This window comes from Colletes latitarsis, chromosome 11 (assembly GCF_051014445.1).
Source record: "Colletes latitarsis isolate SP2378_abdomen chromosome 11, iyColLati1, whole genome shotgun sequence".
Taxonomy (NCBI): Eukaryota; Metazoa; Arthropoda; class Insecta; order Hymenoptera; family Colletidae; genus Colletes; species Colletes latitarsis.
The window spans coordinates 23,841,126-23,865,921 of record NC_135144.1 but is presented as its reverse complement, the minus strand read 5'-3'; the positions used below and the strand labels follow the sequence as shown (position 1 = coordinate 23,865,921).

General features: G+C 44.4%; 1 protein-coding gene across 11 annotated transcripts in view; it reads left to right on the top strand.

Annotated features, from left to right (window-relative positions):
• By (focal adhesion protein tensin) overlaps positions 1-24,796 on the top strand; it is a 215,089-nt gene that overhangs the window by 152,373 nt on the left and 37,920 nt on the right. For 10 of the 11 annotated variants that reach the window (XM_076777972.1, XM_076777976.1, XM_076777983.1 and 7 more), the window contains 6 exons: positions 2,346-2,414; positions 11,950-12,171; positions 12,749-12,912; positions 13,898-14,047; positions 17,421-17,718; positions 18,164-18,401. In XM_076777972.1, coding sequence (XP_076634087.1) covers positions 2,346-2,414; positions 11,950-12,171; positions 12,749-12,912; positions 13,898-14,047; positions 17,421-17,718; positions 18,164-18,401 — 1,141 coding nt within the window. Of the gene's footprint in view, positions 1-2,345; positions 2,415-10,979; positions 11,237-11,949; positions 12,172-12,748; positions 12,913-13,897; positions 14,048-17,420; positions 17,719-18,163; positions 18,402-24,796 lie in introns of those variants that run through there. The other variant, XM_076777981.1, reaches the window with a different exon arrangement.

The following is a 24,796-nucleotide window of genomic DNA, read 5'->3' as shown; positions in this document are numbered from 1 at the left end:
GCGCCGGGGCGGCTCCCGTGCGGCGCAGACGTTTGTGCCGGTTGACCCAGGTCGCGTGATCCTAGCTCGTGCACGACATTTTCTCGATGGTTTTTCACTGGTCGTTCGAGTGTCGCGCCTCGAAAGTTTTACCGATGGGACCGTAATCGGTCGAGGAACGTTCCTCGAACGGTTTCCGGGCGATCGTTCGGTGTGGAAAGCAGCAGCGTGTTCGCGTTTGGTCGAAGGTGGCTGCGGGACGGTGACCTTGAACGGGTCAGGTGTTCGAAAAAGGCTGCGTGCCAGTTAGCTGCGATTCGTGGTCATGGTATCATCGATTGGGCACAGTTTGCCGCGTCGAGAGGGAAATTTCTGCTTCCGGGGTGGTTCCGCGAGGTTCTCGCTCGACGTTCTGCACGCGTTGGATCGCGAACGGGACGAGAAACGTGTTCGACCAACGGGCTAAGGTTACTTTACTGCCACTGTGCGCGCCTCCAATCGGTTTCGCGGCTCCCGGTGCGAACGATCGCGCGATGGTAGCGTCAGATGCCAAGAACCGGACCCTCGTCGATGAATCGTACCGATCGCGGTTTGGCGAACGTCCCGGGACCCTTATTGGCGAAAAAGATAGAAGGGAAGGCGGTGCCCGAGTCCGCTAGGCGATTCGTAATAAGCACGGCGGCCAGAGCGCCGACGCGAGACGGGCACGTGGTCTGCGCTGTGTTTTCTGAATTTTCGAATCGAGGAACCGGCTTTCCAAACGTTTCGTCTTTAAATACGTCGATCTGTCTTGCAACGCTTTAACGACGGATCACGTGCAGCCGCGTCTTTTCGTAAACGACTGTCAGAAACGATTGTCTCCGGATCGTTTTAACGAATGTTTCCACGCGGGTGAAAAATTCGTAAAATATTGTATGAAAAATGTGCTCTCGAAAGGCGGGCGTTTTATTTCAAATTTAAAGTTTACGTAGAGCCTGAAAGGGAATATGGGGGAGTGAATAGATTCCTACTGGACGCGGATGAGTGTATCTCTTCCGTCAGGGGACGTTTCAAAAGCTCCGATTTTTGTGAGAAACGATGACGAATTCGAACAACAGCTCGCTGTCGCGCGCCTGGTTGCGAGCGAATTGCTGTCGCTGCGGCGACGCGCGCCAGGACACCGTGAACAACAACCTTAAGGAAGAAACGCCGCTACGGGAGGAAACTGAGACGCTTTTACACCGTATAGCGTTCACGGTTTGGCACACTGCCCTCCATATCGAGAGCGAGGTGCGTTCGTCCCTCGCGTGACTCCGTCATATTTTCTATCATGGCGGAACCACACATTTCACATTCGATGTACCTTAATATTCGCGTGTATCTGCAGTAATGGCGCGCCATAGTCTTCGGCTAGTAAGACATTTTACTTCGTTATTTTATTTTCTACCGAACCACTCCATTCGTTTAATAAAAGGAGAATGTCTTCGATCAGTAAGATATTTTACTGTATTACTCATTTATTTATATTTAAAATAAACTAAGAGACAGGAAGTATAGCAAGTAGGGTGAAAGGGCTAGCTTCAGCGAATGGGCCTCTTTCATAACCTAATCCATAATTTTACAGTACTTAATGATATTTTTGTTCGTTTTAGATTTAAGCATGACGCAAGTTAGGCCTGTCAAAATTATTTTACAACCCGGTTTTTAATCGTACATCGTTGTATTGTTGTGTCACGAGCAAGTATGCATAGGATCGAAAAAGTAACGTTATGTTATTACTGATTTTGAAGAAGGTTGAAAAATCAGTATCAATTTCGGCCAAATGAATTTGAAAATAATCTTGGCATCGAAATGTTTGCATATTTTGGATTTAAATACAATGAGTTATAGTCGATCAAGAGTAAAGAAGTTGCCATTCCGAGCATATTCGACTTTCTCTCAAAATTTTAACGCACTTTAGTTGGCGTAATTAGCGAATAACGAACATTTGTCTGCGTCTAAACTTGTGGTTTCGCCATCAAATTTACTGCACTCCAGACACGACGCTCTTTGTAGCTTTCACTAACGGAAACATGAAAATTTCCACACACAAGTTCCCGTTCAGAGTCGGAGTACGAAGATCGATTATGTTTATTATTAAATGTTGCGTCTATCGGGACGGTGATAACGATGGGACGTATTCACGGTGCAGCTGTTTCCAGGAAACAATAGGAATAATTTTCGCTCTGTATCCGTTATATCGTGCTTCGAAACCACGAGCAACCTACTTCCTTCGCGACGTCTTTCCTATGTGTTTACCTAGACAGAAATTTGAGCATGATTAATATCTTTCGTAGACACGACGTGCGACGATTGTGTAATCGTTTCCGATATTTGTTCTGTTACAGCACAATGGGGGATACGAAGCACAGCCGAAAAATGTTAACACCATCTCCAGGAGCAAGCAGCAACAGCAGGTAAATATTCTCATGCAATCGTTTTGGTATTCTACAGCGAGAGTTCCATGAATAACCGTACACTGAAAAGTATCGTGGCTCCTCGTGGAAATATAAGTCGACAATGCAGAATATAATCTTTTTTATATAGTGTATTACTTTCGAAATAATTGTGTTTGAAAATTGTAAATAAAAATCTAGCGGGGACGTTTCATTTTCTCAAACTAAAATTCACTTAAAGATTACGAAAAACACATGATGCTATTTAAAAAACCGAAGGTGACAATTTCCAAAATTTTTATTCGTTCTCTTCTACAATATGCTCGTTAACTGTTATCGCAAACATTTTTTGGTATGCCCCGATTTCGCAGAAAATTTTAGGAAATCAATGGGCACCGTGTTAATAGAGAGCTCGATGGTCGAGTGTGTTTATGGTTCACCCGTTTCGTACTCGTAAAAATCGCGTAGCTGCGGCTTCCCGCGCGCTGGCCGTAAATTATCCCATCGCAATCTCGGTAACGAAATTTTGGAACGCGACTTCGTTCCTAATTTCGTTCTCGTAAATTCGTTACCACGCGTCTACCGACTACGAACGACGGCCATAAATTATTCGTCGCGTACCGAGTAACCGACGCGGCATTCTTCTCGCGCGGGAAACAGCGAAAATACGCGAACGATCGTTATGGAAAGGGGCCTGGTACGTCTCAAGGTTTATCGTTCCCGATAAGAAGTCGCGATTTGTACCATTTGTGAGCCGGCTCTCTAAATATTTAATATTAAAACAACCGTATGGCCGCGCACGTACCGTACGTACGAGGATGGCTCGTGTTGCTCGGTCTCCGGTACCCCCGATTGCATCAGGCGCGCCTTCATTTATTCCGCGGGAAAACACGGCCGAGTCCTATTTACATTCGAAACGGCCCTCGTTGTCCGGAAACGAGTGGCCTCTGCTCTCGTACACGTGTACCTGCCGACGCGAGTCAACGTCTTGCGAACGATCCTATGCAAAACTGCTCCCACCGGGGTCGCCTTCGAAATTGCCTTTGAGACACACGGCCGAACCGGACACGTCGCGGACATTTGCATTCAACCGAGCGCGTAACCTTTCGGGCCCTCGGTGAATTTTCGGCGGGAACTCTCTCCGTTTCGATCCAAAATTAGCGTCGCGCACGAGGAAAAATTCTGTAGCTAAAAGTACAAAATCAACGATGACAAATACGAATTTACATTTGGAGGCTTTGGAAATTCTACCCACTTTCGAGAAAAAAATTCGAGAAGGTGTGAAATTTTTCGTCAAAATTAAAAAATTTCAAATCGTTCTAAAAAAATTATTTCCGGTTACAGGGGTGAATTACGATCATTTTTGGTGAATAGACATGTCCCCGAAATCCTACGCACTTTCGAGAAAAAAATTCTTTACCGCAAATATAATGTGTGGCCAGATCACATGTAGATATAGTCCAATTATTCGGGATGTAAAATTTGCACGTAATGTGCAGTTGTCGAGGTGGTCGAGTTTTAGCAAAAATGCGACGGTCACCGCGACCCTTCTATGGCTACCTGTGTTGGGTCTCAACACTTTAATTCCTATAAAAATTAAGTGCTCTTGTTTGAGCATTATTATGCAATTAAGCTATAAAGTTCGTGGACAGACCCTTTATAAAGAGGGTTTAAAATTTTACATTTTGCCTAACTCTGCTAAAAGTGCGAACACTGTCTATTAAAGAACGAGAAAATGTCAGTCGAAAGTTTACTTTCTTAATAGACTAGCTACGATCTACGTAAATCTCCAGCTACCACGCAGTTATTTTCTTTCCTTCTGTTTATAACGTACAACCTCGTTAATGCTTCAAAATTTATGTTGCATACGAGGCTCATGTTCGTAAGAAGCTCATGACTCTGCCTATATACATCCGTTATGATTAATAGTCGTATCCACTTATCTTTCTTTTTCGCTCTTGAACGTATATTATTTTTCGCAAGTATGATAAATAAGAATTATTATCGTCGTTATTGTTAAGAACGGTTATTTTTTATAAATAAGCAAACGCAAAACGTAGAAGGATTAAGAGTAACGCCCAGGGGTAAAATTAAAATGGACGTTAGGATACTCTCGAGAGGGAGCTCACGCTTTATTACGCGGTCCTTTTTAAAGTTATATCCGCCGGATAGCCCACTAGCCAAGGCGTTCTCTACGCATTAACGTCGACACCGTAGAAAATTATTCGCTAAAATGGCAGTAAGCTAGCGCACCGTATGAACGGCGCGGGTATCAACTGATGTTCCGCCGAGATAATCCAAGTATATTGACGCGAACCGTGTAATATATTCACGAAACCCTTATCCGTGCTTAGGTCGCCGGCCATTCTTGCGGAAATATATACTGGGGAAGAACGTCGAATGCAAAACGCACCGCGACGTGAGAAAACAGTGACAGTTTCTCGCGTGTAGTTATTATTGGCAATGAAAAAGTCCTCTTTAAGCAAAAAAACAGAACCGTTTCTTCTACTATAGAAAGTACACTATTCGATGATTTTATTCTGTGTAATCTAATCTGGGAAAAAATGCTTTTCTACCGTAGTTTGTGTAAACTAGCATGTAGTGTGCAAATACGAGAAATTGGATATCGCGTCTGATTGCTCATAGTACAATCTCCTTCGTACAAAGCCAGGAAGGCGAGTTTACGCGAAGGAGATTATACCATAAATAATCAGACGCGACAGCCAACTTTCCCATCTCCGCGAAATGCGTGTATTTACAAGCAATAAACTATGAAATTTTTACCATCAGTGATAAATAATTTATGGACCACGAGAAACACACACAAATTTTGTTTAGCGGAATCTCGTAATTTTATTGCTAAATTTTTAGATTTGGACATCTGGATATTCGAATGGCTCTTGACCTTTTCTTTATGAAATAAATTTGTTGAAAATAACACTTTTGTTTATCGTATGTCCTACGTCCATTATTTCGGTTGCACGATTCGTTCTACACAACAAATGCATAGATTCTCACATAAATTTCCAGTAATTCGACACTTCACAGTTTTTGAAAGCTGGAAAACGATATATTTATACACGTATAATAATTTTTAGGACGCCAAATTAGATTAACCGTTTGAAGCTTCTAATCCTTTGCCAGACTATTTTAATCGTTATCGTTAAATTTTGTAAAAATCGTAGGTCATCGTAACAAAGTGATTTAGGAATCGGAAGGGCGGGAAAAGTGCTTATTTAAGGATCCTTCGTATCGAAAATGTCCCGCTATCGATTGGACCCTAGCCATATGCTGGCATTCGGAGCGTACGTCGGGCGGAAAGAAGCCGATAACGATAAAACCCACTCTCGCCTGGCTCTATACTTCCAATTAGAAATTAGCCGCCGGCAATTACGCGGATTAACGATAATTGACATTACCAGCGCGACGTTCCCGGCGCCCCTCGATTAATTGCGTCCTGTTAATGGTGTAGCCGGTAGATATCGTTTGTAGATTATGCGCGGCGCCCAAAGTGCCTAGTTAAAGGAAAATAATAATACCAATAGGAAAATAACCGCGTGACTACCTTTTTTTGCGTTTCCGCTCGATAGTCTGATACGTTAAAAAATTCAGGCGATGCTACATTTACGCACCTAACTTTCCTAATTTCATCTTCGATCATTGAATTCGACGTTGATGAACAAAATTTACCTTTTTAAAATTACTCTTCTCCCGCGTTTGCCACGCGATTTACCTACTGCGCGACGACCGGCTATTTTGAACTTTGACAGTTCCCGCGCTCGCCAGCAGAGGGCTAAGCTCGACCTTTCTTTCTCGCAAGTATTCAGAACGAAACGCTCTTCTCTCCTCCTATTATCTCGTCTCTCTCTACAGCAGCAAGAAGTTACCTTGGCAGGCTTCGTGCCACCCATTAATCATTCGAAGTTTCAGTTTCGCGAGTGCAACAGTGATCCAATTCCCCGGGAACGGCGGTCCTCCCCCTCCCTCTCGACGCGATATTCGTTCACCCCTCATGAATCTTGAAACGATTTCCACCCATGCGGCCGTGTCGCCGGTGCAAATTGAAAATTTAACGATTCCGCGGTCGAGAGTGGCGGCAAAAAAGATCTCGAACGGCCGCGACAAAGACGGACTAACGCGAGGAAGAGGCTAACGCTCTCTAAAAATACGTTTATGGGATCATAACGCGGCTTGTGCTTCTCGCGGCTGCAGCCAGTCCTCGCTCGCTCATACGTCGCGGTCTGCTACGGCCATAAATCCCCCTCCCACCGGTTAGTCTCACGTGTGAAATTGCTATTACGTTCCCGTGGTCCTACCGCAGCTGTCCAGCGCGCGCTGTTCCATCTGTAGTCTTCGTATTTCTCACGCTTGCTTAGGATATATCCGAAGATCGACGGGGGGGTTTGTTCCCCCCGTCGCGTAGCACCGCGACTTTCTTCGGTAATAGGAATTCACCGGGCGCCGGAGATATTCGCGGTGATTTGTCAGCCGTCACGCGCGAATAAGTCGTAATATCGTCTGACGAGCCGAGATTTTTCGCGGGGGATGAACGTCGCCCGCGGTGTGCAGCTGGGGTCTCTGATGGCGTTGCGGGATCGCGTAATCGTGATCTCGTTCTGTTAAATTACTACTTGGCGCGGAGAAATGGTAATGGAGGCTACGGAACACGAGGTCCCGGAGAATACTAGGTTGTTGAAAAGTGTCTCTGGTCAACGAGAAATACTTCGAGGGAAATTCCTAGTCTTTGTAACTCGCGCAGAAATGCTTCTGTAATCCGAAATGCGCCGTATACTATATATTCTTGCACTTACCGTAAACGAACGTTCCTCCATGTTGATTTTAAATAATAATCGCGTCTGTGTACGGAACAGTGTATATTTCACCGATCGTTCGATGACGCACTGATACAGTACTCATAAATTAGATTAGAGACTTATAGATTGTTTATCACGTTATCGCGATTGTTCACACGTTCCCTGCTAACTACGTATATTTACGTAGTTGGCGTTCACCTGGAAGTGACAGTAAGTAGGTACAGGTGTACATATACGTTTTCATTCAAATTATTAAGAACGTAGAGTATTTCCTAGCTGATACAATAGAGCTGTATAATTTTACGTATCAACATTGAAATCCACATACAGTTAATTTCAAATTGGAAATTGATTGTAACAGAATAAATTTATTTTCATCGAGGAAACGTAATAATTTGTTGGTCACCCTCGAAACTAAAACGAACACGAACTTTAGTTAGATCGATAAAAGCTGAAGAAATTTTGAAACGTATGTAGGCGTTCATACCGTTCCTAAAATGATTCAGCACCCGGTGCCCTATTCACACACACCAGATCACGCGTACGTGAGCTCGTAGAGTTTCGGTAAGTCGACAAAGGCAAACTGACACATGCCCTCTTTCTCGATTATTCCGAAGCTGCCCGAAGTAATTTCGGACCGCCTCGTGGAAGTCGAGAGAGAAAGGCTCACATTTGCCTCCTCGCTCTTAACAGCTGAAATCCGACCTCCCGTTTACGGCATACGATTCGGAATCTCGACTGACCAGGTATTTTTATTTGCTTTTCCTAGAGTTCACTACTGAACTCTGCAAATTACTCCTGGTTTCTATTTGCCTCTGATGGCCTCTGATGACCAGTGCTGACAAAAGTACAGAACTCCCGACAACTTTTGACACCATACAGCGACTGTTACTAATTGCTCCTGATTACTGCTTGCCTCTGCTGGGCTTTGCTGACCATCGCTTATATTTCTGACAACCTATAACGATTACTACTGACTTCTGCTAACCTCTGTTGGTCTTTGCTGATCTCTGTCAGCGTGTGCTTGTCTCTGCTGAACTTTCCTGGCCTCTGCCGAACGCTACTGACCACTGCAGGTATTTCTGATAATGTATAACGATTAATACTTACTACTGCATGCCCCTACAAGTCTCTGCTTGCCTTTGCAGGTTTCTGCTTGCCTGTGCATGCCTTTGCTGGCCTCTGCTGAACACTGCTGACCACCCCTGATGCTTCTGACATCGTATAACAATTACTACATGCTACTGTTCGCCCCTGCTGATCTCTGCTTGCCACTGCATGCCTCTGCTCGTCTCTGCTGACCGCTGCTGACCACCTCTGATCCTTCTGACAACATATAACGCTTACTACTTGCTACTATTCGCCCCTGGTGATCTCTGCTTGCCACTGCTGGCCTCTACTGACCACCGCTTATATTTCTGGCAACGTACAACGATTACTACTGGCTATTGCCACCCTCTGCTGACCTCTGCCAACATCTCTCGACGTCAGCTGACCATCGCTGACCACTGCTGACCGTTGCTGACAAATTGTGACACGATGTAATATAATATAATATGTTTATATGTATTAAAGTGTTGTATAATGTAAATCTATGGCAATAAATGATATAATTTCAAAGAATTTTATGTGTTTTCATCATTTTTACCCTTCTTTTCCTATCGAAATCATTCCCTTAGTTATAAGACATTCCGAATCTTTTAAAATTTTCTAAGTTCCCCGGAAAGATTTCATATTTCCCGCCGCCAGGAATTTTTGCGAATTCCTGGAAATGACGTCATTTCTAAGAAATCCTGAAAATTCTCGGAATCCCTGGAACTTACCGGCGTCCCTGAAACTTTTCGGAATCCCTGAAATTTCCAAGAAGTTTCAGGCACAGGCAAAAATTCCGGCCTGAATTTTTTGGCAAAAATTTTAAAGAGCTATTACGTAATATTACGTAATATTACGTAATGTTACGTAACATTACGTAATTTTTCCCGAAAAATTCCGGCCGCGAGAAATTTTAAAGAGCTATTACGTAATGTTATGTAATATTACATAATATTACGTAATAGCTCTTTAAATTTTTAGCCGAAAAATTCAGGCCGGAATTTTTGCCGCTGCCTGAAACTTCTTGGAAATTTCAGGGATTCCGAGAAGTTTCAGGAACGCCGGTAAGTTTCAGGGATCCGAGAATTTTCAGGAAATCTTAGAAATGGCGTCATTTCTATTTGGAGAGGGAAAGAGGAGTAAAAAATGATGGGAACACATAGAATTCTTTGAAATTACATCATTTATTGCCATAGATTTACATTATACAACACTTTAATACATATAAACATATTATATTATACTACATCATGTCACAAGTTGTCAGCAACGGTCAGCTGTGGTCAGCGATGGTCAGCTGACGTCGATAGATGTTGGCAGAGGCCAGCTTAGGTCGGGAGATGCTGGCAGAGGTCAGCAGAGGCTAGCAGTAGCCAGTAGTAATCGTTGTACGTTGTCAGAAATATAAGCGGTGGTCAGCAGTGGTCAGGAGCGGTGAGCAGAGGCCAACGGAGGCCAGCAGAGGCATACAGAGGCAAGTAGTGTCCAGCAGGGGCAAGCAGTAACAAGTAGCAATCGTTATACGTTATCGGAAGCATCAGGGGTGGTCAGCTGTGGTCAGTAGAGACTAGCAGTGGCAAGCAGTGTCCAGCAGGGGCAGGCAGTAGCAAGTTGTAATCGTTATACGTTGTTAGAAGTATCAGGAGTGGTCAGCAGCGGTCAGCAGGGTCCAGCGGAGGCTGGCAGAAGTCAGTAGTAATCGTTATACGTTGTCAGAAATTCCAGGAATGGTCAGTAGCGGTCAGCAGAGGCTGGGAGAGACTAACAGTAGCCAGTCGTAATCGTTATACGTTGTCAGAAATTCCAGGAGTGGTCAGCAACGGTCAGCAGAGGCCAGTGGAGACCTGTTGACGGGAGGTCGGATATTAGTTGTTCAAGAGCGAGAAGGGAAGTATGAGCCTTTCTCTCTCGACTCCCACGAGACGGTCCGAACTTATTTCGGGTAACTTCGGAGAATTGAGAAAGAGGACATGTGTCAGTTGCCATGTGTGGGAGAGCACCTTCGGTGCCTTTCTGGTATCTCTGACTGAGATTACAGTTTATGAAAAGTAACAAACTGCTCCAAACCGCAAAGTATGGCAGTGGCAGTATTACATGGACGAGATCGCATCAGAAATAGACGTTCGTTTTCAATAAAGTTGGCCTTCCTCGACAGTATCTTGATTAATAATGGCAACAGTGCCAATTTTGAGAGTCACTGTCTAACAAGGAATGCGGAAGAATTCGATACAACGGTCGTTAAGATCTGAAAGTTGTTCGTCATTCCCGTTCGTTACTCGTTAGCCGGACAGAAATTCCGTCCGACACTGACCGATCCTAACAGGAAGACGCGGCGCAATTTACCGACAGGGGGGAACTTATTCATATTTCTTGGTCGTCGCGAACTTTTACGCGTCGCCCTTGATGTCGAATTACTCACGCACGCTGCTTATCGTGTTCTCCATAGCGAATAACGCCGCGAATAACTCGCGACGTCCGCGCGTTAATGCGTCTCGCGTCTAATGACGAGCGTGACTCCGGCCGAAGTCACGCTACCTGGACGAATTCGTTACATCACACTCTGATGCAGAAATCGTGCATACACGCGTCGACGCCGAACGTTAAGGAGGAGAGGGGGGGAGGAAGGGGGACGCACACGTCAAGTGTACAAAGAAGGAACGCGGTACAACCGTCGTACAAGACTGGCGACCACTGGATATTCACCAGCGAGTCTCGTAGAACCAAGCGAAACACAATACCCGGCAGTCTGTCATTCCGTCGTGGCGAGTACTCCTCGCGTTTATACCTCGCCGGCTTCTCTGCCAGAATAAACGCGGCGTTCGCGTTAAACCGCCAGGATTTCATGACGACTCGTGCTGATACCGCGGCTCCCACAAGGGCACCGACATGCCGGACACTCTCGTTGTCAGGATCGTCTACGCACCCAAGTTCTCCAAGGTTTATTCTCCACCGAGACGCGTGGTTATCTTTAACTTGACCTCCGCGCCCTCGAAATGGACCAAAAGCTGTTGCAAACAAGTTCAAACGGAGAAGCTCTATCCTCGGTAGAGATAAGCGGAGATAGGAAAGTTTGCGGTGCATGGAACTGGCGTTGAGTTTGGATAAGTTTGAGGATGTTTGACGACGTTACTTCCTACGTAGATTAAGTTTGGTGCTGTTTGAGTGCAAGTATATTTTAATTCTTCTGTACGATCAGGAGAATGAAATATTATACTTGACGTAGCCTTCGTGGTTTAGAAGTTAATCAAAAGTTGTTACAAGTAAGTTTAAACGTGGAAGCGAAGATGGGAAAGTTTGTAGAGTGCGGAACTACGGCGCTGTGTTTGGATAAGTTTGAGGATGTTTGACGACGTTCCTCCCTACGTAGATTAAGTTTGGAGCTGTTTGACTGCAAGTATTTTAAAATTCTATACAACGAGGAAACGACTTTGTATTTGTGTACGTACATAAATATCGTAGAAGGTCTGAAGCGAGTCTCACGAGAGGAAGAGATTCTCCGTAGTATAGTCGATCTAAAATAGTTAATAAAAATTTCATGAATCGTATGGATGTTTGTACAATCGTTTCGAAATCGGAGGGACAACTTAAGATAAGAGTCGAATCTCTGTTGGGAATGTTGGTTGCATTAATTATGGATATTGTTGTTGCAGATGCAGACGTCCTCGTCGGCGACGACACCCGCGAGGACGCCGGGCGTCGGCGCGGACGCGACGACGACAGGATCGGGAAAGGGTGGAGGTCGAGTCACGGAAGTAATGGAGTTTTGTTACGTCACCGAAAGGATCATTGCTCTTTGGTACAGAGAGGATGCCCAGGGAGTCCTTGAACACGCCACAACGCTCCTGCGAGGAAAACACGCGGATAATTATATGGTGAGCATCGAGAGAATGCCGATGAATTATTGGTCGTTTACTTTGCGTAACGTTTTTATTAAATAACTATCGCCACTGAGTAAGACGATGGTGTACGGTAATCGGTACCGAGTTAACCTTTATGTAACTTGATTAGCGTAATACGCTGCGTTTGCATTCGAATCGCTTGATATTCTATATTTGGCCTGAGAATCACTTTGCAAGGTGATTCCTACGTGGAATTTCCGCATTGTACTACCGACTTTTATGAAACTTCGTAGGCTCGTAATGACTAAAAATAAAGAGCGCGTGTTCCTTTTAGCGACGTTAACCGAGGTTTAAAAGGCGCAGCTACTCTTTAGAGTTTCTTTAATTTAAGAAACAGATTAAATTGTAACGTCAAATTGAAGGACAGGTTGCTTAATTTGGACCATCGGTATCCCAATTCGGATCATTGGGTATTTTGTGAATTTCGTTGTGGTTTGATGGAATAATCATTCGACAGAATTCCAACAAAATCGATAGGATCTCGTAGAACAATGTTTGTGTAATCGAGAGGGGCTAAATTAATCATAACGTTCGTGCATTTGGCTTGCAGATTTTTAATCTGTCGTCACCCGGTCGCCCAGGAGAACCGAATACCAGAGAAGCAGGCTGGCCCCAGGGTTTGGCGCCCAGTTTGGAGAGACTCTGCGCCCTATGCAAGGAGCTGGACTCCTGGCTGAACGGTGCTCCAAATCGCGTGGTCGTTCTTCATGCCAGGTCAGTCTCGTTTCCCAATTGCGCGTCTAAAAAACCTGGCATTTGTTTGAAACGAAAAGTTTCTGCGTAGCATGCACCTGTACATTCTAAGTACCTCAGAATTAATTGTTGGTCGAGTCATGTGTAATAGGAAAAATTGTTATACACACGCATGAACCATTAGAGTTTCGTAACGAACGCAATTCACCTAATAAATGTGTTTTATTTGCATCTTTCTCGGACGACGATTAGTTTCCCAGATAATCTTTTGAGAAGTCTGCAGGTAAATCTGCAAAACGTGGGGGACGAGCAAAACCAGAGAAACATAAAATTGCAGCTACACGAAAGTAACAGCTGCAAACCCGTTTACCGACCTTAGCCAGTGTGCAGAGATGATAAATTGACTAGCGGGTCTGATTGGTTATAGTATAATCTCCTTACAGAGACCCATCTTCCTGGGTCTATAGAGAACAGATTATGCTATAACAAATCAATTCTACCAGCCAACTTGTCGTCTTTGCACAGTCAGGAGCCCTAATTGTTATAACCAAACCAACGAGAAGCTTTAGGATAATGATTCTTTCCTCGACTAAAATGTTTCTTTTCCTTTTCTTGTTAAAAATTCTTTAATTCAACGTCTGGGTAACTTTCCCTCCAAGAACTTGACGGAAGGACGTTTAACTAGCACTTTTATATTCGTCAACAATTTATCAACGATACTAGAGAGAGCAACAAAGGTACAAAAATATTTGATCAAATAAGAATAATTTCCTGGTTTCTCAGAATGTACAGATGCATGCCAAAATTTCTTTTTCTGACCAGTGTCTAAAATTCTCAACAACGTGCTTTTAATTTTCAATATTTCGTAAACTATTAGCCCCCAAATATATCGTTAGCTTCAGTGTTTCAAGTATTATCTCGAAGTTGGTCGAAAAGATGAGAGTTGCGTACGGTGTTTTCCATGTTAGCCCGGAAATGGTTTAAAAGGATTTACGTCTTTCCTTAGGGGAAACAAGCAACGATTGGGTGTGGCAGTTTCCGCGTACATGAACTACAGCAGCATCTGTGGTGGACGCGATCAGGCGCTGGACAGGTTTGCGATGAGGAGATTCCTCGATGACAAAATTGGATCCCTGCAAGTTCCGTCACATCGAAGGTAATGACTTTCGAGCATGACGTTACTAGCTGTTAACGTTCGACGATAAAATTCACTTTATCGCCGATTGGCCACGAGTTACACAGATAACACCGCGAGGTTATTCATAGGCGTGGTTCTGTCGAGAGGAACGATAGTTAATAACGTCATTTCCTAGCTTTTATTTCAAAGCTACGGAGCCCGTCATCGTTAGTCCGCCAGCAAATCGTCGCGCGTCGATGAGCATTCTCTCCTTTCCGCGTTACGTAAATCGTTATGTCATAATTAACACGCACGTCGAAGAATGCAAAAGACAGAAGGTGTTATTTATTATTAGAAACGCTGTTTCTGGTTAAACGCATCTTTTTCGAACGTTTCATCGGTTGGCCACATTGTTCGAAAACGAAGGATTTTCGTATGACGGAAATTGCGTGTAATCTACAGACTTCGATCTTGAGATTGCATAATGATTCTCACGAACAGAATGGTTCGCACCGACGAGGCAGTTAGTGCAATTTCAACCTTGACCATTCTTCGCTCTCAGCGTTAAATTTATAGCCACGTATTACCATTTGTTACTAGGATCATGCAAGGACTGCGTTACTGTAATGATTCGTAAAATGAACATCGCTCCGAGATTGGCACAAAATTCGACACTGGTCTCCAGTTGGAAGGGATAGAAGTGTTCAACTTACGAATCACGTATGAGGTTCATTTTAAGAATCATTATTGAATAACTCTTTGGTGCACAACATATTTGATCAGGAACCTAACGAGAATAATTCTGCAAGCTCAACGTTTAGCTGAAGAATTAATTACAACAACTGTTACGACTGAATCGTCGTTATTCGTATTTACTGCTAATAATTGACAAGAATTCCAAGCAGTATTTTTTATGGTCTTCGGATTCTTGATATTCAGTGCTCAATATTTATTCTTCGAGCTTGCAGTAAAGGGGATCGAAGTATCTCCCGATACAGTCGAGTTCGTTTCCAGCATTTACCCGATGTGGTCGACAAAACGGGAGCTAAGAACTTTCAGTATCGTACCGTAAATAAAGCGGTCATGTAACAGTCTCGTAAATCCCATGATAGACGTTCATTCCAAGGGTATTACGCGTCCTTGAGCACGCATACATGTCCACCAACTCGGTTGCGTGTTCAATGCGACAACCTCGTCTTCCTTTGCGCATTGCCTTCCTGAATAAACAGTGGTTCCGTAATAGGAAATGTAACCGTGAAAGATACGCCGTTACGTTTACGAATAAATCTAAAATAAAATTTCTACCATTCCACCTTTGGCTTTCGAGAAAGTAATGCAACTTTTGCGATCGACGAGAATCGAAATTAGATATCAACCCTTGACTGACATCGTGTATTCGCAAAACCGTAAATTGCATCCGAGAAGTTGCCAAGCGAAAGTAATAGTCAACGTTTTCACGAACACGCGGTAGTTTTCAACAAAACATGATAAAAAAAGGTCGATAAAATGTTTGATGCGACGTGCCGCAGCGTAGCGAACCAGACCGCCTAAAAATCGCGTGGAAATAGTCCCATAAACATAATCCCCGTAGGCAGACTCGTCAACCTTGGCTGTCCATTCCAGGCGATCGCGTGGTACGCGTTACATGGCTGTCGATCCGTAGCCTCGTTCATGCTTAGGTTTTCGTCGTTTGACGCGCCCATCGAAGATCGTAACGATCCACCATCGAGCGACGTCCTTACACGCGGAAGATTCCTCTCCCGGGCATCGTCGTTCTTCCCGTTGGCTCTCCCGTCTTCCTCGTCTCGGCCGGTTGCATCCGAACCGATCGAGTTTCCCCATTAATTCCACGAGCAACTGACATTAGCATGTCGTTAGCGTGGCTTCGGTCTCGCGAACGTATGAATCCATTATCGGGCGAAGCACGGGGCAGCCGCGTCGAAACCGCCGCGCGCATAACGTGCGCACACTTTAGGTGCCATCGGGAACAGGTTTTTTCATTAGGCGGGATCGGGCAACGCCGGCGATCGTATCGTACTTCGTTACGAGCGACACGCGAGGATTCGTGAGGGAGCCCGCGAAATTACGGCCGTGAACGCTCACGACGCTGCATAATCGGCAGGTACTTCGGCAACTCGGCCGTGGCTGTCCGACTCTTCCGTGTTTGCCGTGTGTATTACAAGCTTGGAATTAATCGACGCCGCGGGGAACATCGCTCGCGAACGTCCAGGACGAGTTTTCGTCTGACATATGACGGAAGAATCTACTTGGACGGTGTTTATCGACCGTTCCTCGCGACGATTCCGTCCGAGTGGGTTTTCTACAGGCAGACGACATCGCGACGATTATTTAGTACACGAACATGCTATATTTGTAACAGAATTCTGATGTAAATGGGCGCTTTAACGGCGCACGACAGTTTTTTCTTTTATCGAAACTGTGGTTTGATAGAGAACTCGTCAGGCTTCCTAGCAGGCCTTACCTCGGAGTCGGTTACCTCTGGGAAAAATTTTAATGGTTCTGGAGGCCAAAATGAGACGAAAATCGAGAATATCTATTTGTTGTATTAACGTTTAAAAATAGGCGCCAAAATATTGGCTGGCATACTCAACGTCATCGTTGTCACGCATACATGCATTCCAACATAGAATAAATTTAAGAAATGTAAACATGAATTTTTTTATCTACAATTATCTTCTTAACTCTCTATAAGCATAAATTATGGCTGCAGGTGGTCTTAACGTTAGAGTTTAATGTATTCGTAAGAGCTCTACAAATCCGTCTCGATAAAAGAAGAATGAGTTTCTCTTTCTTCCCTAGATTTTGCTTCCTTATTCGCTGAAATCGATGCGCCTGCCAACATTCTCGCGAATCGCGGCGGAATTTCAAGCACTTTGGTGCGTGAGAAGCAGAGAATTCCATTCGTGTTCAGGCACGAATTAATCCCGAAAGGTTGCCGTTCGAGATGTTCGTTAAACGTTTCGCAGCGATTTTCTAATATTTTCGCACGCCGCGAGCGCAACGCCGAATAAGGCCGGGCGCGTGAGAAGTAGAAAAGGCCGTTCGTGACCAGACACGAATTAACGCTTGGAACGTCCACGGCCTGACTCGCGCTTTTTGTTCCCCGGGGTATATATTGCGTGATGTAAGCGCAATGACGAACGCATTGCCGATGAAAGTCGATGCTGGTGCAAAAAATAACTCGCCTCACCTTGACTCGAGTAATGTAAATAACGCGTTTCCTGCGAATCATTGTTTCAACGATAATAGCTGTGTTTCGTTGCGTGCCCTCGTCGCGAAATTTCAAATTTGATAGAATTTTTTAGTAAAATTCTTCTCCCTCGCGACCGTTACAAGAACGATAATCCTCGAGATAATATTACTTCTATAACGATATTCTTTCATCCCACAGGTACATCAAGTATTTCAGCGGACTGCTCTCGGCCTGTTTAAGAATAAGCCAGTCGCCCCTCTATTTAACGCACCTGACGGTCCTCGGTGTTCCGCTCTTCGAGCCTACAGGTTGTCGAGCGTTCCTTAAAGTCTACGAAGGGCTAACACCCGTCTACACTTCAGACCTTTACTCCGTGACGAATGCTCGAGAATTCACGGTTAATCTCGGAGGTCTTCGTCTAAGGGGGGACATACTGGTGAAATGTTACCACAGGGTGTACTCGAAGCAGAGCCGGGAAGTGATGTTCTCCCTTCAGGTAAGATCAAGACGGATCCCTTTAGCAATTAAACCGAACCCTACGTTGCGTGATCTTCGGTTAAACGCAACGTAACGTGGGCGGTAGCTGTTCGTCGAGCATCGATCTTAAGAAGGTGGAATCCGTCGGCGACCTAAATATCTCGATTTGCAAAGAATACTGGACCCTCGACTTTCTATCCACTAACTGTACCGTGACTATGTTTCAAATCTAATAACAACCGTTGCTCGTTCTCGTACGTTACCAGCCTCGTTGGTCGATTTGAAACCGCTCAGAGATCGGTTGCCCTGGAATTCAAGAAGCATGTAATTACCAAGATGCTATCGGTTTTCCTAGTCTCGTTACACGCGAAATCAAGAAAATCGCTAGAGGGGGCATCGCGATTACGTAAAACAAGATCGTTAGACGGCATATCTCGATAGATCAGCACTCGTTGTTCCTGCAGTTCCACACCTGCGTAATTACGGAGAACGTGGTGTCCTTCCCGCGTTCGGAGCTGGACGTTGCTTGCGACGATCCCCGATGCCCGCCCGACAGCGTGGTGACTCTCTACTTCGCCACCGACGCCAAGCGTCAGGACGGCCCGGTGCCGGCACCGACGCCCGCCGTGCCACACGCATCGGCCCACCACGACCCCATACTGCACTGGGACAGCTACACGAATCTCGAAATCAGCGATGACGGTGAGCGATCAGATCATCTTACTCTCTACTACGATCACTTCTCTCTTTCTCCTACTCTATATAATTAAAAATTTATGCTTACCGCTCCTTATTTACTTATCTCTACTTATCACAGTCTCTATTGTCATGTTACTCTCTATCCTCTATTGCATATACTATACTCTAGTTACTTCTGCCTTTTTCTTAGTCTCTATAATAAATAGAATCGAAATTTACACTTACTGTGCTCTCTTTTACTAATCTGTACTTACTATATTATACTTACTATATTGCCTCCATTGTCATGTCACCCTCTACCCTCTAGTGCTTATTATACTATACTCCCTATACTCTATATTGTACTCTCTGCTTCAATCACTATACTCTAGTCGCTTCTGTCTTCTTCTTAGTCTCCATAATAAATAGAATCGAAATTTATACTTGCTTTCTATTTATTAATCTCTACTTATTATAGCCTCCACTGTCTGATCATTAATCTTTACTCTACTGACTCTCTCATTTTTGCTCTCTCGCCTGCTCCGCACACTTTACTCTCTATTCTGTCTTCCATAGCAGATTCATTCAAAGGTTCAGATAAAATTAATAATACGGTCCAGCATACCAAGTACAGTAAAGATTCTTAAAATGAACGTGATTCGTAAATTGAACATTTCTGTCCCTCCCAACGGGGCAGTATCGAATTTCCCCTTCGTTGTACGTAAGATGAACATGCCAACCCCCGGAAGCGATGTTCATTTTAAGAATTACGTACTTGTGACACGTGTCTCGTTCAGCACAAACCTCTTCATTCTTATAATTCGCTCTGATTACAACAAACAGCCAGCGTATCTCGCTTCTGTACCTGGACATTCGCACCTAACGCTTCGGAGAAGTTCATTCACAGCATCTTCCTAGCGTTAGAAGAATTTCAAGGAGCCCCCTCTGTTAATAATCGCTTCTAGGACACCGCATGGAACAAGGCACTCGATTAAGTTAGATTAGAGTAGATTACAACGCGACCGTCCAATTTGGTGCAATTGCTACAATGCTGCATTAGATCGGGTTACTTGGAGGTCAGTGGCGAGGCTCGTAGAGTCACTGACAATGATGAATTAGAAAAAAACGATCGTACGCCCGATTTCCACGTTGTTTCGTGTCCGATGATGATAACCGACCTCGAAATCCAGCTGGGAAACGACTTATCGCGAAGATTAATGAAAGAGTTGAAGGAACGACGGTCCACCGTAACCGCGGAGCTTTTTGCGAATGTTTCTTTTTCGCGAACCCTCGGAAGTTTTCGAGGTAACGGTATGCCGCGTCGAACGATTAATTAACTGATAGCCCGAAACCGGCGAACGGTAACTCAAGTGACGGAACTCATCGTCCGGGGACTAATTCGCGCTAATTTTCGTCCTAATGGTAGCCAATTAACCTCGATCTGTCGGTGAGAACCAGTCAGAAATACAACTTGGCTACGCCCAGAGGGAAAGAGAGGTCGTCGAGGGGGTTCAGGTAGGAAGGGTACGGGACAGAGACGAAAACCCAGTAGTTAATGCGATGTATTTAAACCCGGCTGACTAACGCCGCCGGAAATACGTCCTGCCAAGCGGAGGTGAAACGGCTTTTCATCGTGACGACACACCATCGTCCGGAAATAGATCAAAGGTCGAGCCAATGGGGTGGACAAGGTCCAAGTTGCAAGGAGCTTCTCCGCGTTCGATTTCCTCAGGTGTTAGTTTCGACATCTATTCCCTCGCGATATGGAGAGAAATGATATCTGATATACGCGTACGAAACAAACATTCCTTCTGCACTTGGATCGTTTGTAAACCGTTACGTTTGTTTCGTAAACGATTACGAGAGTGTGTATTAACCTGAAAATTCAAACGCGTTGCAGATGCCGAAGGACCCCAGTCGCTACCAGTCCGTCCGCCATTTCGATACGTTCCGTCGCAGTCGAGATCTAGAAATGAAAAACTGTCGTCGACATGGTTTGACGCGACTTGTCGATAGCAGAAAGGAAATTCGTGTCACGGTGCGCGCAGAAAAGGCAGTCGATAGAACCGAGGGATTCCCGCCAGGACAATGACTGTTTCCGGGCGTCTTTCTTTTTTCCCCCTCCCTCCTCGCAAAAGCCCAGAGGGTTATCAGCAGATTCGGGATTGATTTCGACCCGGTCACACCCACGATTCGTTCGAAAGGGTCATCGTAGCCGTTGCGGTCAATCCGCCTGTTCTGCAATCGGCCCAACCCATCGGTCCTTTTATTTATCTGCCTCGACGGTGTTTTATCCGCGTCGCTGGTACACACGTGCCTCCTCTACATATTTCGTCGCTCTCCCGTCACTTTCAGTCTCGTAAACGAGCCAGGTCGGTGTAACCATCGACGGCAATTTGGGTCACAGCTTTATTGGAAGCATGGGCCGATCGTTAACGGAACGAATTGAATCGGAGTCGGTCGGCTACCCGTTCCATCTCGCCCCGTTTCTTCCCCCTACGCTTTTGACGAATGCGTCGCGGTGACGTAATCGTTTCGAATATCCGAAACGGTTCGATGAACCGGCATGGAGGTGGAGGTTCAGCGTGGGCGACCCGTTCGTTTCGTTTAGCGTAGGTCGGAATTCGGGCTGGAGAATATCTAGGCACGACCAAGGACGCGATCGTGTAGCGATTAATGTCGCAAGCTCGATGCTATCTCGTTCGCGAAGCTTTTAAAATAATTATATCTTTCTGGTGTTCGTGGTTGCATTTTGTTAGGGGTTCTAGCCTTGCTTTACGTGGATATCAAATCTACGATGTTTGCATCCCTTGCAACTCGAGGAATACTTGGTATATTGAAACCGATAGCTAGATTGGTTATTTTCATTTTATTATTTTTACACTATTTGCATTATCGACTCTACGAGATGGGCATGGCTACGGTCAATTTTGCCTTGTGCAACACACACGTTGAATGCTCATATTGGCGCTTTCAGTAGTCATAGGCTTAAGAGCGTGTGATTCAATTTTGACTAATCCAAAACCCAACTTAAAATAAAGATCGAAAAGTCTGTATAAACACAATTCACAAGAATACATTTAATGCAGTGAACATAAAACGAATAGAAAGTATATAAGAGCTGTTATTAGAACGTAATATCTTGATGTTTTTCGCCATAGTATTTAACGGGAAGAGTAACGAACTCTACTAAGTCGAACCTTATGGAGTAAAACGTTGTACGTTATGCGAACCCACACGGTGCACCCACGCGATAGAAAATAAGATTCCAAGAGCGCCGTTACCGCTTTACGAACGATCGACTTTAACGACTCGATGAGCTACGTGATCTACGAGCCGACGCGAAAACTTTTCAGGCCTCGGTGTCGAGAGAAAAAGGTCGAGCGTATAATGAATCCTCGTTGTTTCCTGATCGTTTTACGGATCGTTGCTAGCCGACGACGTTTTTCGCAATTTCCAAACGTGTTGCAACATATCTTTCGCTCCAAACAAATGCTGCCTTCGACCACGGTAACTTCGTCAACCCTCGACGATCCAAAGGCTCTGGTTACAGTGACTCGAAATAACATGCAACAATTACTGTTACGAATTAAATAAAAATGAGACCAACACTGTCGAAAATATCAACCTGATTAAAAATTAAACATAGTATACTTCGAAAAGAAAAAGTACAAATTTAACTAGGTTTTTAAATCGAAATCGTTTGTATTTTAATAGTGGATACAGTAAATGTTTCAATTGTAGCAGAAACTAAATGTACGCGTTTAAATGGACGCGTTGCAATAGTTTCCCATTTTCGATTCGACGACGGCGTCCGGAAATTCATGGACGCTCCATTTCTTCGAATGGCCAGGTGCTAAGCGCGCTCAGAGATTTGTTCTCCCGTTTTTCCACTTGGCAAACTTTTATCGCATCCGCCCTATCAATTTCTCGTACTCCGTTTCGCGACGGGTGAACGGGGAACGTGGTGGAATCTTATAGCAACGTGGAAATCTAAAATTAAGAGCACGCCCCTTGAATCAAGGAGCTCGAGTAGAAAATGGCGCGGCGTGTGCTCTTTGGAAGAGCGTTTTTCGCACCGCGGCCGATTATCACGCTCGTTCCCTTTAATTTTCTCTTTATTCGTTCGCGTTTTCCTATCTTTGAGCAATCTTCTACTCGTTGTTTCTTCGCGTCCATTTTCCACGGGACAATTAGAATTATTAACAATAGAAAGGCTCCGGAGATTCGATCTACCTAAAATGTTTTCCTGAACTGACACGAGGCTTCGTTTACAAAAAGATTCCTCTAACGCGTCCGTCTATTATTCGTTATTTCCACTCGCGTTGGCGTTTGTAATCATCAATGTTGCTACACTGTTACTCGTTTACTATCGATGTTACTATCTTTCAACTAGTTGGAACCAGTTAAAATACATCTATAATATAAAACCATCCGCAATGCCGACAAGCACCGCCGCAAGTAGAAACAGCGAGCGATGGACAGACGCGTTGGCTAAGTCGCGCTCGATGCGATTGAAGACTTTTATTCTACGTTCTCTACGTAGTTTCTACTATATCTACATTGAAATTATTAATTCTCGGAAACAGGAAAGATAAGTCGAGTGCTCGATAACGGAGAAAAGGGTCGGTGAACCTTCGCGTGATTCGATCACGTGGTCGAATAAATAATCGTTCCACCGTGGTATCGAACTCGTTCATTATTTTGCTGAAGATTTTTATCTTCCGCCTTTTGCTGGATTTTTCTCCGCCTTTGGCTTTTCTTTCGTTACGGCCGACGGAGCGTGCTCGTCCGCTTTTAAAGAGAAGCGTCGATCGAAGTATCGTTCTTGGCGATATATACGAGAGAGGAAGATCGTTAAAGTGATCGTCTTCCGCCCGGGTTCGCCCACAAATTTATAGAAAACGTTCTCTTTCAGCAACTTTGTTCCAACGATGAAACTTTCGCGCTGAAAGCGAGTCGCCGATGAATATCAAGAAAACGGGGCGATAAATGTCGCGGCCGGGGAGACTTTAATTGCCAGTAGCCACTTTGTATCGCGAACAGTTTTACGGGGAGCGTTTTTAGCTTAACGAAACACGACGCTTATTGCTGCTCCGTTTTTCCAAGTCGTCCAGTCGAGCTTTTATTTCTTAGTCGTCGAATATTTCGTTCTCAAATGTATAACCTATTTACAAGTCATCATCTAACAATCGAGAACGTAGTTATCTGTCGTTCTATATTGATAAGAATTGTACCTGTTTGTTCTCGATTTTGGAAATCTCGTTAAAGAGTTAATGAGCGTTCCGAAAGCTGGTTCGTAAAGAGGGACGAAAATCTATAGAAGGTAGTCGCGTTGGTGGGGAGAACGTCGGTTTATTCTTGGCGTCGGGACGGGACGGAGCCTAATAGTTTTCGCGCGATTCTACGCCGTTCACGTCTCGGAGAGCAATCTCTGATTTTCGAACGGCCAATTGTGCGCGAGATTTTGTTTACATGTACGCAAACCCCCGGCGCCTGGTGTGTTGTGGCTATATATCAGGCTCGCTTATGCAATTCGATCGCAGTTTCCACCGAAAACTGATTCGAAAGTGTCAAACACAAGACGAACGGCCCTCGGGTTTCGAGAAATTTCGAAAACATTAGCTTCGGTGAGTAAAATATTACTTTCTCGTTTACGATTTTTACATTCTTGCATTCCTTGGGAATTTAGACGTTTCATATCAAATTAAGAGACTATGTATTCTTTCCTATTTATTTCATTACATTGCAAACTGTCAGACACTGATTATAAAACGTAACTTTAAGAAGTACACTTACATTAATCATTCATTCTGTTTTTCCTGCGCGTTCTTTCAGTCTTCTATCGTATTCCAGAAATATCCTTCAAAAGAAATTCGACAAATTTCATATACAAATGGAGTGGAACTTTTGTTTGAATTTTTGTCGTACACGAGTATTCTACGTTTTTGCCAATTTTTCCTTGATTTTGGTCCACCTGTAATTTGATCCAAACGTATTTATATATTAAAACATGTATCTATAATAAACGATTGATGCAATACATTGTACTTCATCGTGAAGTACATCAGTAATATTTAATTCAGTATATTTCAAAACAAACGAAAAACACAATATTCAAAGAATGAAGGATCTATACGTCAGTAATTATTTAATAATCTTAAGTATGTAGCCATATGGAAGGATCGAGTTTGTCGAGGGGGGAAACGTCGCGAAGAATAAACAGGCTTCCGAAATCGGCAAAGTCCTGTCGCTGCTCTCCCTCCGTGAAACAACATTCAGCGCAGGAAAGTACGTTCCTGGAAAGTGTAGGCCGACCATAATCTTTGGAAAAACGGCCCGTATATGGGGCCTGTCACGGATACGGGCAGCTTCCGTTCGCGGCGCGAAAGATTTCACCGCGTGGACGCGCTCGTAAA